The sequence below is a fragment of the Lepisosteus oculatus genome, chromosome 8 (assembly GCF_040954835.1).
Source record: "Lepisosteus oculatus isolate fLepOcu1 chromosome 8, fLepOcu1.hap2, whole genome shotgun sequence".
In the NCBI taxonomy this organism is placed as follows: domain Eukaryota; kingdom Metazoa; phylum Chordata; class Actinopteri; order Semionotiformes; family Lepisosteidae; genus Lepisosteus; species Lepisosteus oculatus.
The window spans coordinates 40,704,240-40,717,109 of NC_090703.1; the positions used below are offsets into that span (position 1 = coordinate 40,704,240).

General features: G+C 42.7%; 1 protein-coding gene across 5 annotated transcripts in view; it reads right to left on the minus strand.

Moving 5' to 3' along the window:
* Positions 1 to 12,648, minus strand: part of phka1a (phosphorylase kinase, alpha 1a (muscle)) — a 54,338-nt gene extending 41,690 nt beyond the window's left edge. The window contains exons 1-11 of one of the 5 annotated variants that reach the window (XM_015351380.2): positions 12,390 to 12,648; positions 11,747 to 11,868; positions 9,094 to 9,252; positions 7,126 to 7,173; positions 5,058 to 5,226; positions 4,657 to 4,739; positions 3,708 to 3,788; positions 2,644 to 2,742; positions 1,995 to 2,141; positions 1,445 to 1,498; positions 860 to 982 (exon numbers count right to left, since the gene is read on the minus strand). In XM_015351380.2, coding sequence (XP_015206866.2) covers positions 860 to 982; positions 1,445 to 1,498; positions 1,995 to 2,141; positions 2,644 to 2,742; positions 3,708 to 3,788; positions 4,657 to 4,739; positions 5,058 to 5,226; positions 7,126 to 7,173; positions 9,094 to 9,252; positions 11,747 to 11,824 — 1,041 coding nt within the window. In that variant the 5' untranslated portion in view covers positions 11,825 to 11,868; positions 12,390 to 12,648. Of the gene's footprint in view, positions 1 to 859; positions 983 to 1,444; positions 1,499 to 1,994; positions 2,142 to 2,643; positions 2,743 to 3,707; positions 3,789 to 4,656; positions 4,740 to 5,057; positions 5,227 to 7,125; positions 7,174 to 9,093; positions 9,253 to 11,746; positions 11,869 to 12,103 lie in introns of all 5 variants that reach the window. The other 4 variants (XM_015351381.2, XM_015351383.2, XM_015351378.2 and 1 more) reach the window with 4 other exon arrangements.
* Between the last annotated feature and the right edge of the window lie 222 nt (positions 12,649 to 12,870).

The following is a 12,870-nucleotide window of genomic DNA, read 5'->3' on the forward strand; positions in this document are numbered from 1 at the left end:
TGGGCCTACAGCAGCAGTGGGTGATACAAGGGTACTATGATGTAAAGGTGTTTACACTATGCTTTAAACATTCCCAGAAGGAAACTGTTGCTGTATGAAACTTGCCAAATGTAAAACAAAATGTAGACTGTGCCCTCTCCTCAAAGTCGCCAGTCATTTTCAACTCCCATTTGTTTTAATCTGACATGAAATCCCACCCACTTCAGCTAGGCAACACTACTATCTCAATAGACTGAAAGTCTGGGCAATTAGCACTATGCATGACCTCACATGCCGATCAATTTTCATTTGCACTCTGACTGGCCCAAGAAATTAGGACAATTCTGAAACAGCCTAGATCGTGCAGACTGCTCTCCCATAACATGACTCTTCCGAGCTGTTCCTAAAGGCCACATTGTTCTTTGCTTATCTCTCAATTTTAAAAACTCATACTTGTGAAGTTCGCAAAAGGGAGCTACAGCTCTATTTAAGATCAACACTCTCACTAATGAAGTGATTTTATGCTTATGCAGTCAGTTACTTAAGTGTATCAATCAGTAAAGAACAATGTGAACATAATTATGCCAAATCCATGTAATCAATATCTAAAGTATTCGCAGCCAAATCCATAACTTCATTTTTTAACAATAATTTTATGTATTCTAAGACAACTGATGCACTTCTTGACTGGAGGTCTTCTGAAATCTTTAACACTGTAACTGAATTCTTTAACACATCCTGTAGAGAATATGATGGACATGTCTGCAAACCAAAGATGTTTAAGCCTTTGGACTCCTCTTCAGGGAAGTCTCTGGTAACTGCCCTTTCTGATATAATTAGAAAGTTAATTATAACATTCATAAGGACAGCTGATGCTCACCTGCTCAGGACTGTTAATAAAGATGCCATCCAGAATGAGGTAGGTCCAGAACAGGGGCCATTCACACTCAATGTTCTCAAACAGCTTCAGTTCTGCTGGTTCATAGTACAATCTGTTGGGATCCTGGAGAGAGAAGAGATTGGTAGGAAATCCATACGTTTGTGTATTTGTGTTGGCTCCATTGTATGCTTGGTGGTCTGTCACAGCCTGTTCATTGAAACTGCAGATTTTAATATGGCTAGTCTATGGCAAGAGCAGATATTTCTGTTTGTTTCCAATGTGCCCATCATACGGTTTCCCATTACCCTTCCACAGTTAGATCAGGAATGGAAAACTAGAGTTTTCAAAGGACAGGGATCTGTAGGTTTTTACAAGTTTTATTAATGGCTTTTAGTAACAATGACCTAGGATCTAGTTCCAAGAATTTTAAGTCAATAACCTATTTTGTTACTTGTCAAGTTGTGTATATGTCAGAATGGTTTCCTAAAAACTCTGACTAAAAGTCATTTTTAATTTTCAAATTTGATTGTTAGTAGCCCACATGTATTATCTACCCTTTTACTCATCCTTGTGAGTTGTCCTCACCTCTTTAGGAGTTTTGTGCCCATCTCTGAGGAACCGACAGCAACCATATCTGCCCTGTGGAGAAACATAAAGCCAGGCTCAGGACAAGCAGGATTTGAAGGCCCGAGAAAATGTCTATGATACTCTGTATTTTGGCTACATTAAAGGAACCACAACTATATTGCTGGTTATATCTCTACAACCTTTTTTAAATCATTAATTAAAAACAAGCTTTAAAAATAGCACTCATATGCCTGCAAACTACCATGTATTTTAGAGAGTGTGCACCAATGAGAAGGATTATTTAAATACTAAACTAACACTGATATCTGCTGTACATTCACAGAACAGGCATGCACCTGCCTACTAGAGCACAGATTTGCAACTCTGTGAGAAGCACATAATTATATGATGGGCTATTTCACATCAAGCTATGTTCAGCAATCTGATTTGGATATATCAATGTCCTCAAAGTGGTTTTACTGACATCAGGGAATTCGTAGCAGAACCCTGTTCTTCTGTCACAAAACAGGAACCTGTACTCATCTCTGAACAAATGATCTAAACAAACCTGCAGTTTGGAGATGATTTCCTCCTTGGTGATATTGACCAGCTGGACATCCTCCACTGCAAAGGCTGGGTAGGAGATGACCGAAAGCAGCCCAGCATCCACCTCCTTGGAAGTCGAAGCCCTTGGCAACATCGAGTGAAGAATAGACTAAAACCCAGAGAGAAGAAAACAAGTGGATTAACAGCCCTCACCACCACCACATCTGACCCTGCACTGAGGAGATCAGCATTACCTTGCAGGCGATGTCCTGACATTTACAAGCAGCTGGGGAAAAACTCAAGACCTTGTTGACATACTCCAGCTGTTCGGAAATCAAGTGTCTCATTTGCTCCTTTTCAGTGTTTTTAAAACATTTTTTAAAACTATAAAGCCAGCTGTTTTGTTACCAGCAGTGCTTTTCACACCTTGGCTCAGGAACCCAAGACCGCACACGGGAGAATGAGAATGAGCAACTGTCCTATCCGAGCCAGGTGACAGGCCTCGGACGCTTTCCTTTGCCATTAAAAACAGAAAAACTACATTTTCCAGGGCTAATATTCCTCCACAGATGTTCTGGTTTTAGGTCTTTGGCTCCCTCCCATACACCTCAGGCTGACTTTTGTCTAAGCACATTTCGCAAGAAACAAAGAGTTATGGGTGCAGGCCTCACCTGGCAGTGCTGAACCTCGTCTGACAAAACGTGCACAACTGATGCAGGACCCCCATTAGCGCCAAACAGGTTCAACTCATCTAAGGCCTCTAGTGCAGCCTGGTGACACACAGAAGGAACGGAAATAGAGAGTATTTCTGTGTTAAATAAAGGAAAAGGAAAGGTAGCAGGGCTTGTCTTTCCTAATAAACAGAGAAATTGGCACATTTCTAAAATATTAAAAAGTAAGCTAAAAACCTCAAGTCCACTAAAAAGGTTAAATATCAACAACCACAAGAGAAGTCTGTATAAGAAATTGTCTTCATTTGCAAAGCTGAGAAATGTGAATGTATTTACACTCATTTCAGAAACCCGATGGTTCTCATGGACCTCACGCTGCCATGTAACATATTGTTTTTTCCTCTCTGAAACGTCTTTTTTTCTACATGGATTTTTCTTTCCATGTTACAAGAGTGCCCTGATGCCATTACTGACATACTGTACTGAAAAAGTGAAAACCTCAGAAAAAAACGCCGCAAAAGAAAGGTTCTCGGGGAAATAATGGAGACATCCCGCACCTGCAATTCTGCCTTTTATGTGTGAATAAAAAAATTAGTTTTCTGCATCTCAAAATACAAATGAGATAAAACAACTGGTTGAGGGTTAAAATCAGACTGCTGTTCTTTAGGAGAGTGAAAGGATCACTCCGTTAATCCTGGCCCTGACGAAGTTCACTGCAGCACCTGACAACCTGGACCTTATACGATCCTCAAACACAGCAGCGCTCTTCCAGGGGTAAATTCGGACAGCTAAGCCCTCCTGACAGAGGCACGTGGGCTCTGTGGTTAACCAGTGCTGCATTCTCAGCTGCTCTCTGGTGGAACATCTTAATAAAACCAGTCACTGCCTAGTTAAAATGGGGATAGCTCATCACTTAAACAAGTATCCAAGGCCAGGCAGTGCTGTAGCACTTATGCTGAGGTAGAGGATCACAAGGGGACCATGGGAACTCTGTACTGCATAGCTGCAGCTGTCCAACAGCTCTATCATGACTTGGCTTTGCTAAGACTCCCCAGACAGTGCACCTTGGCCAAGCCAACAGAGCTGGCATTAAGCTCAGGGATCCCCTGGTTGGTCTTGTCACCTCTCTCCCACATGCCGTAGTCCTGCAAGACAAAAGAGATGGCAGAAATAGAAGGAAATGTCTACAAATACCACACAGGAAAGAAAGACAATGTATTCTGTTAGCAGAGTTAGAATATTTCTGCCTGTAAAGGCTTACCTGGATTTTCTACCACTTCAGTATTTCCACTAATTCCTGAAGCTTTTTTTCTAACTCTGTTAGGAGTCACCAGTACTGCAGGGCTACATCCATTGCCAAATCTCAGTTCTAGCCACCTTTCAACTACATCCCAGACTAATCAACCTAATTGCATTTTTGTCTTAATCACTTATGCATTTAAAGTTGAAGCCCTTACAAAGCTGTTTGAGTCTGTGAGGCTGGGTCACCTGAGGCTCTTATAAGACATTATTACTAAACATTCAAGACAATACACGTTTCCTTAAGGCAGAAAAAAGGAAACTTCTACAAACACACTTAAGTATTTCCACATGGCTCTGTGGCTAAGGATCTGCGCTTGTGGCTGGAAGGTTGCCGGTTCGTATCCCGCAGCCGGCAGAGGAATCCTACTCCGTTGGCCCCTGAGCAAGGCCCTTAACCCCAGCTGCTCCAGGGGCACCATGTAAATCGCTGACCCTGCACTCTGACCCCAAGCTTCTCTCCCTGTCTGTGTGTCTCATGGAGAGCAAGCTGGGATATGCGAAAATAAATTCCTAATACAAGAAATTGTATATGGCCAATAAAGTGATCTTATCTTATTAGTTTTCACTGGGAGAGCAGAAACATGTCCTGAACTACACAGAATCTACGCTGCAGAATACAGGTAGTGTTAAAAGCCAACTTCTGGTGTGGGCAGTCCATAACTACAGGACAAATTTCCAGTAAAAACTCAGCAGTTTTAAAAGTGTACTTACTGCAACTTTGTAAGCAGCTTCAATGTAGAACATGAGGTTCTGAACCACATCTACTTCATCCTGAGTGTAAATAATATGGAGACCTAAGAAAAAAAAAACAATCAAGAATTTTTAATAGAAGAGGTGGCCTTATGGATCTGACATCAATTAAATTCCCTACGAAGTGATCTTCTGTTACAATATTACCAATATTAATATCTGTACAATATTACCAGCCCTATTACGTTACGTATTTTCAATTATCAACCAGGGCACAATAGGGCACTACATAACCCCTGTGCTCAGGGGAAACCTGAGCTAGTGATCACTGCCATGTTATCGCTGCAATAAGGCCTACTGAGTATACCCGAGATAAATCATCAGTACCATGCTAGTGCTACAGCAATGCATACTGGGTATACCTGAGGCGATCATCTGTGCCAGGAAAAGCAGGTAAAGGGAGGTGGCATCAACCTGCAGATGCCCCCACTGGTCATCACCCACTACAGAGGCACAGGTGTGCAGATTGTACTTAGCATGGAGGCTGTCCTTAGGGCTCTGACTGTACTTGAACTTCTCCACCTTCTGCAGCTGTGAAAACAACAGGAGACATATTACTTTTAGCCCTGCTTCAAGAAAAATACTAAAACACTGAACTCCAAAACCTGAATTCTCTTTTAAACATCTTTTCGGCATTTCTACTTATTCTAACACTAGACAGTTCCTGTGATTTGCTCCCAGAAGTGAGATGTGAGAAACTTCTGCGCTCCAAGGTGAAAAATACAAAGTAACAGAATCACTCACAATTACCATGGTGAACATTCAGTGAGGATTACTTAACAAGCAGCTTTGCAAACTAAATTTGAAGCATTTAATGAATATTTCTAAGTGTTTTCCATCTTCCTTTTTACAACCAGATATAACATTTCAGTTTTTTAATGAATGTGCTGGATGAAATATCTACTGCAATCTGATTCTGCCGTGTGAAAAGGTTGCAGGGTAACTGCAGTTCAGCAACGACTTTCTTACTCAACTGCCCTTGAGTCTTGACGTGAGCCAAGAGACTTTCACAGCTGTTTCTTTTATTCACATCTTTCATATTAAGGTTCCCACTACTGAAATCAAGGTTACAGCTTTGAGCTGGCATGAGAATAACCGTTTGTCCATGAACCATTCAGGAGTGCTGGCTCTCAGATATAAGATTACCTAAGAACGTACTGAAAGAAGAGTTACAGACACATTCAGCCCATCTAGCCCGCTGGTACTTAGTAATTAATAGATCTCAACCGGTCACTAGATTGAAACCAGGGTATCGGCTTTAACAACATGGATGGGTAGCATGTTCCCAGCATTTTTAAGTGAGTCCTGTCCTCTGGTTTTTTAAAAGCACTTCACCTATTTTCCACTCGTGTCCTCCAGTTCATGTTTCACTGTTTGTTCTAAAGATGTTCAACCAGATCTCTGCTTACCGTGAACAGAAGACTGGCAGTCATTCACCTGTGTTTGCAGGAAGTAGCAACAGAATGGAAAAGCTAGTCCTCACAATAACATCATGACAAGTCTCCAGTTTGCTCCTCGTTACTTAGGTCTTTACCTGGAGCTTTTATTAACTTGTTTACTTACTTTAATTCTGGACAGTGGGTTTGTTTCTTACAGTGCTTGTAGGTTGAAGTTGGAATCTAATTTCTGATGTTCTGTATTAACATATGTGACCAGTAAGTCTCCAGATGGAGAAACGCAGCCCTAGTGGTAACAATGGGGCAGGATGACCATGAGTGTCTGGTAAGATCTTTGCCTGCAAACCCTGACAGAAGCAGCAGAAATCCTAAACCTGTGGTTTTCATCAACTGCGAGAAGAATATAAGGAAATCATATTATATATAAAGGAAATTTCATGGTGTTTTTTTAATGGAACTGTCCTTCAGACATAATGGCAAAGCTAACAATGGCTGAAATCTTTTTAGCCAACGAGAGCCTCACTCCAGAAGGCTGTTCCTATTATACTGGAACTGTGAGAATTACCACACAGGACACTTTCTGCAGAGTGCAGAGGTAATTACGGGGTAAAGAAGCCTTCAGACACTCAGTCCCTGAGCCTAATGGAAAAGCAAAGGGCCACTGCAGAGATAATCACTTCCCAACACTGAGATATCAAGATACACTCCACCATACTTCGCTGAACAATACCAGGGATTCAAACAAGCACACTTTCTGAGTAAAAATCAACAGAACAAAATGTGCTTTGTTTTTAAATGTTACACATTCTAAATTCTATTACTGAAACAGTGTAATTTCCTCATATTAACCACGCTTACCCTGTTTTGTTCATCAATCATGGTTTCAAACTCCCTTTCATAATTTGGACTCATTTGTTAGATTTCACTTCCTGCCAGAGGTGTATCCCCCACAAAACTGGGCTCCTGACGTTAGTGAGGGAATCGCAGCTCAGCACAAAAGGAGGCCAGAGTTCTTCTGGATTCAGTGTCATACCTGCCTCATCATGCACTGCAGCAGGCCTCTCATGAGCTTCACGACGCTCTGCGGGGGGGGGGAAACACACCGGTTAGCGACGACACCAGAGCTCCGAGTCAGCAGCCAGGCTCAACCCTGACCTTTTTCCTGCCCCCTGCAACCGAAACGCGACACCCCTCTGCGTGGCATTACTCAGCTACCCCTGCACCCTAGAACAGCAACAAGCAACAGACACACAGGGGCCCTCTCTCAGCCTGTGCTGAGACTGTGGAACGGAGTCCACAGTGATCGACTCGGAGTCAGGCAGGGTCAGGACATCCCAGCAGCCCAACAGGTGCAGAAGAGGACGCCGCCTGCCTGAATGAAGATTCCTTTTTATCATGTCGCTCACAAACTCAGACCAAGCTTCAATGTCTGCAATCAAAACTCTGCATGAAAAATTAAAAGAAGGCAGTTAACACTACCAAAAGATAGTAACAGTTATTTAACTCCATGCATTACTCATATACCACACTTTATTCTTGCATATTTACATATTCCACTCCATAATATACAGTAAATCCATTCTGACTAGCCTAAAAAGTGAGAAACTATTCCGTTTGAAATATTACAACACAAGATATTAAAGACATTTCAGCAGATGCTCTGACAAATTTGTACAGGGCAAGCTACACCTGCATTTGAAAAGCATGGCAACAGATACTGAGCTCAACAGTGGGGTAGTAGTTCATACTGCTGCCTCACAGCTCCTGGGTCCTGGGTGTGATTCCAAACTTTGTGTGGAGTCTGCACATTCTCTGTGCGATAATGTAGATTTTCTCTAGGTGCTCTGGTTAGCTCCCAGATTCTCAAGTCATGCTGACAAGCTTAACTGAGGTTTCTAAATTGTCCATGTCTTCCCTCCATTAATCCAGTTTTAATACCTGCTTCTAGTCTGAGCCCAATGCTATGAAATCGACCCAAAACATAAATAAAATCAAGTCTACATGAGGTCGCTGTTTGCATTGCATTGTTTTTACCATTTTTCATGCAAACAGTATGATTAACTCTCAGTATTATTTTGAAAACAATAACTCATATTTTAAGTTTGGTTTGACTGGTCACTTGTTACATGTTAGCCATCTTTTTTTAAAAGTCACCACTTCTAGTCAGACATCACTGAATATCACCTGAGGCCCCCGAGTCCCTTCGACTACCCCTGAATGGACACGACACAAAAAAGTGTCTTTCGGACGAAGAATGGATAATGAGGGCATTGACCATTGTTATCTTGAAGAAACGTGAAGCTCGCCATTAAAAATTAACAAAGAAATGACAATACAAAATGAAGACATCGTGAACAAGATTAATTGTTTTAAACCCAAAGATATATAGTAAAAAAACAGCCATTTTGCATCTTTTAACAAATCACATTCCCCTGTCTGTCTCTTTCCCGTAGTTAATGATGACCTTGTTTAAAATTCATGCCTGCTGTACAGTGCACCCCCAAGGACCACTAGAATTAAAATTCAAATCAGTTCATTTTGGCTTTGGCCCAAATTCCATGTTTCCTCAGACCTCAGCCTTTTCAGCTCAGTATTCAATATGTGGCATGCTGACCTTGTATAAAGATGTATCTCCCTCCTTAACCCAAGAGGTGGGAAAAAGTGAAAAACTGTGTTGTGTATCCATCTTTCCTCAGGCCAAGATACATACTATTCATATGGTATTAAAAGTTAAATACATTTATATTCACCTGGACAGCATATCCAGGGCACCCATCAAAATCACACACAAACAAAGGGAGAACATCCACAGAAAAGGTTCACCAGTTAAGTATCAGGACTCAGGCTGTTGGGCCCCAACACAAACTGGTACTCCAGCACGGTACTCTGTTGCGTTTTGTGTTTCTCGTGTGTAATTCTAATGTATTTCACAATGTCACAGAAGGGTTTTCAACACACACACTACAACTGGTTCAGCGGGCCTCTAGCACGGACGCCTCACCTGCTCCAGCTCGTAGGCCTTGGCCTTGTCTTCGTCGCGGTCGGCATTCTTCCGGTAGGCCAGGCCCAAAGCCCACACCGCCAGGATGCTGTACACATTGTCCCTCACCCACGCATCCCTCTGCTCCTCGCTGGCTGGCAGGAGGCCCGTCACGGGATCCTGAAAGGGCAAGACGGCGGATCCCAGTCAGCAGGTCAGAAAGCCAAACCCAGCTCCGTCAGTCTGTACTCCCAACACAGTGCACTCGTGGAAACGTGGGCTCTCCAGGCGGGTGTAGGCTCACTGTTTTTCTATCCTGGGCACTTCCACCCCAACAGATTGGGGTCCATCCTAAAGAAAGAGCGTTCAGCCTTCCACCACCCCAGGATTCAAACTCACATTAACCTTGAGCACAGCAGCAGATCCTGCAGCGTGGCAGAGCGACCACCGAAGAAGAAAAGCAAGCACTAATTCACCCTATTTCTCCAGCACTGGGGGATGTTACTCATACAGTTGGACATGTCAGACTACTTCAACTACAAACGATTAAAACCAACAGGTCGCCGGAGCGATAGCAGCACAGAAATTTCTTTCTGATAAATGACAGACCGGCCATGCACGTGAGATAGGGGAACAAATTGCTCTCCGGTGTACTACACTAATGCCGATATCGCTGGGCGCTGACTTGTGCGGGTCATCTGAGAACAGCTGTTGAAAGCTGCCACTGCTAATTGCTCAGCTTTATGTGTGCTGCACAACTTGATCAACAACAGAAAGGTCACATATTCAAACAGCCTGAAAGTTTATTTATATAAGAGTTTAACCTTTACTAAAGCTCAATCAAGATCATTCTTTTCTGCTCCACTGAATCACCACCTTTCCCCACTAATATACACACTGCTGCCCAGTGATATCCTAGTATGTGGAACGGTATCCTATAGCATCTGAGAATTTCTCCCAATTTACAGAGAAATGTAACAATTCAAAAGAAAACTAAAAGTTTGGCTGCTTGTTCCGTTACGATAAATGAACTAATAGTCCAGGTCTGGGGCTGGCACCACAGACATGCCACCCTGCCAAGGCACACAACGGTGCCAGGAGACTCACAGCCACACTGAGCACTCCGGGAGTAAGCGGTTTTGGAGACCTGGCACAGTGCAGATAGATGTGGCCTGATTAGTTTCTTCCACCCCATCCTTCTATTCACTACTGTCCAAGACCCGCCCAGTTCCCGGCCTCCCCCTGCGTTTCCCACACTTTCAGAAGAAGGCCGAAAGAGATGCTCTCAGCATTTTCCAGCTTCTTTTCAAGACACCACTCACCATAAATACATAAAAGTCTCAGTGGACTGTGTTCTACTGTGATATGGTCTAAAACACCATATGGATAATAGAAATTGCCCTCCCAAAATACAACAAACAGCTAGAACATAGACATGGACATGGCTCCCATATGGTCTGAAATACCTGCAGGCTATTACTACCTTTGAGACCGTGTGACTATGTCAGAGGAACTACTGAGGTCATCAAGCATGTGTCTACTCTGGAATAACACAGGCCACACACAGCATTTTTATTTTCAATCAACTGAGGTTGACTATTCGTTTCATACACCTTCAGCGATACAGAAAACAAGAAATTTAAAGTCATGCTCCTGACTTAAAGCACAGCCCAGGAACTGTCACTCCATATTAACTTACCTGGACAGTGTGGCCTCTGTGACATTCAGGCCCGAAATGTATCCATATAAATGACAACAATGCAGTACAGTATACTGTATATGGAAGACATGTTTGATTGGCAAAGCTAGAAACACTGCAGAATGAAATACCACATATTCCACAAGCCAGAACCAACACCGATTTCACAGACCTCAGGTCAAAGACACACACATGGCTGACAGAAAGGACAGGCCATGGGATACAAGAACACAAGACAGTTCAGTTCTTAGTCCACAGAGTAAACTTCAACAACATGGCTTGAGTTTGCTCCAGACCTCCACAACTCCCTGTGTAAAGAGCGACACCCTGTTTTCAGCCAATGCTTAACAAAGCTGAAGGCTTTCCACGCTCTAATTTAGTGGAAATTAAAACGAATCACGTCCAATGCGGAAACGCTGAAGTTGAGCATGTAAGTTTATAATATTGAGTTTTAAACGTTTACACTCCTGAAAACACATATTTAACAAAGCTGTTTTGCTTCCTACAAAAATGGGGAAAAAAACACATTTACTATCACACTTTGCTTTGCAGTAAATTCACTTTGTACGCGTCTTGCGTTTTTGCAACATTGTGGCAATGGACTGGCTATCATTGCTAATCTTCACCAAAAAACACAGTTGCATATGTGATTTCGGCTATTTCTCTATAGGTGAAATCGCACATATATCTTATTTTTAGAACTAATACATGAAAGTTCTTTTTTTGAGGCACAAAAATGCATGAGCTACGTAGACTCATCCCCTTCATACTTTACAATAGTTTCAAAATAAACTCTTGCACTGACGCTGCAGTTTCCGCGCAGGCTTAAGTGAAACACTGACTGCCCACCGAGGGAAATGACACTTAAAAATAGTTCCAAATTAAGCCAACAAAAATGGGTCTTAACAAATGCAACTAAACGAGATCGTATTTCGGAAATAAAGCGCTTTGTCACCAACGCAGCGCGGTACTCACCTGGTGACAGAGGATTGTCTGCTGCACCAGACGGGCGTAGTTATCGAGCTTCACCCCGGAATTACTACGGCTCCTCATGGCTGCCTGTCCCCACTCTCTTCAAATCGCAAACACCGTCATTTCTGCACAGCAGTTAAGTTTAAAAAGTGAACGTTTTCACAGCGCACACCATGACACAACAGCACCAGGAAAACACACTCCGGGAAGCAGCTAGCCTATCTTAGACATCATTACACGGATCAGTTTTCAAAGTTTATGAGAAGCAGAAGTCCAGAAAGCTCGGGGATAAGCAAGCTGTTCCAAATCTGCCCTTTCCTATAACTACGTGAAAAATGCGAAAGGTATATTCTGACTTACATGAACTGTGTTAAATCACCTGATGTTGTTTTTTCTTCGGTAAACGAAAACAAATGGTAGCACCCGAGTCAAGTTACAGCAAGACTCAGAAACCAGCGAAAGTTGCGATCGGGAACTCCAGTCACTCGGGTGCTCTAGTTCAGACGTGCCAGCGTTGTTTTACAAGACGTTTTCGAACAAGAGTTAAAAAAATAAAACAAAGTTAACGATTATGTGTACCCTTGCAGTAAAATAAACCCTATCTCCAGCTCTCTTCCTCCCCAGATACTCCATCCAAACAACTCACTCCGGACTGCGAAGTATCCTCAAATGCGTAACACACACAAACGAAAAGAAATTAGAATATCAACGGAAATAAAACAAGAAAAGGGTTGAGGCGTTCGTCGATATTTTTTACACCCCTCTTAGCCATTTCTGATCCATTTTTGCCATCTGAAGGCGTTGTACGATCTTATATTGTTATGCCCCTGTCAGGACACCAAGCATTTCTTGCAGAAAGTAAACTAAACACGTGTTCCCGGTGCAAAGCATGTGGCTTCTCCACTGACAGACCAGCTGCGGGCGTGTTAGACCGAAATAGAGGTCCAGCGAATGTCACAGCGAGCTGGGTCATCTCTCCTGACCTAGTCCTAAAGTTGTTGATGCAGCAGATCTCAGAAATCCCTGTTCACCTATACTTTCTAAGCTTTTCTTAAGCATCTGCAAACAACTGGATGAGCTTTAAATCTTTCAACGGGGTTATGCTTTAGTGCCATGAAAACCCCTGT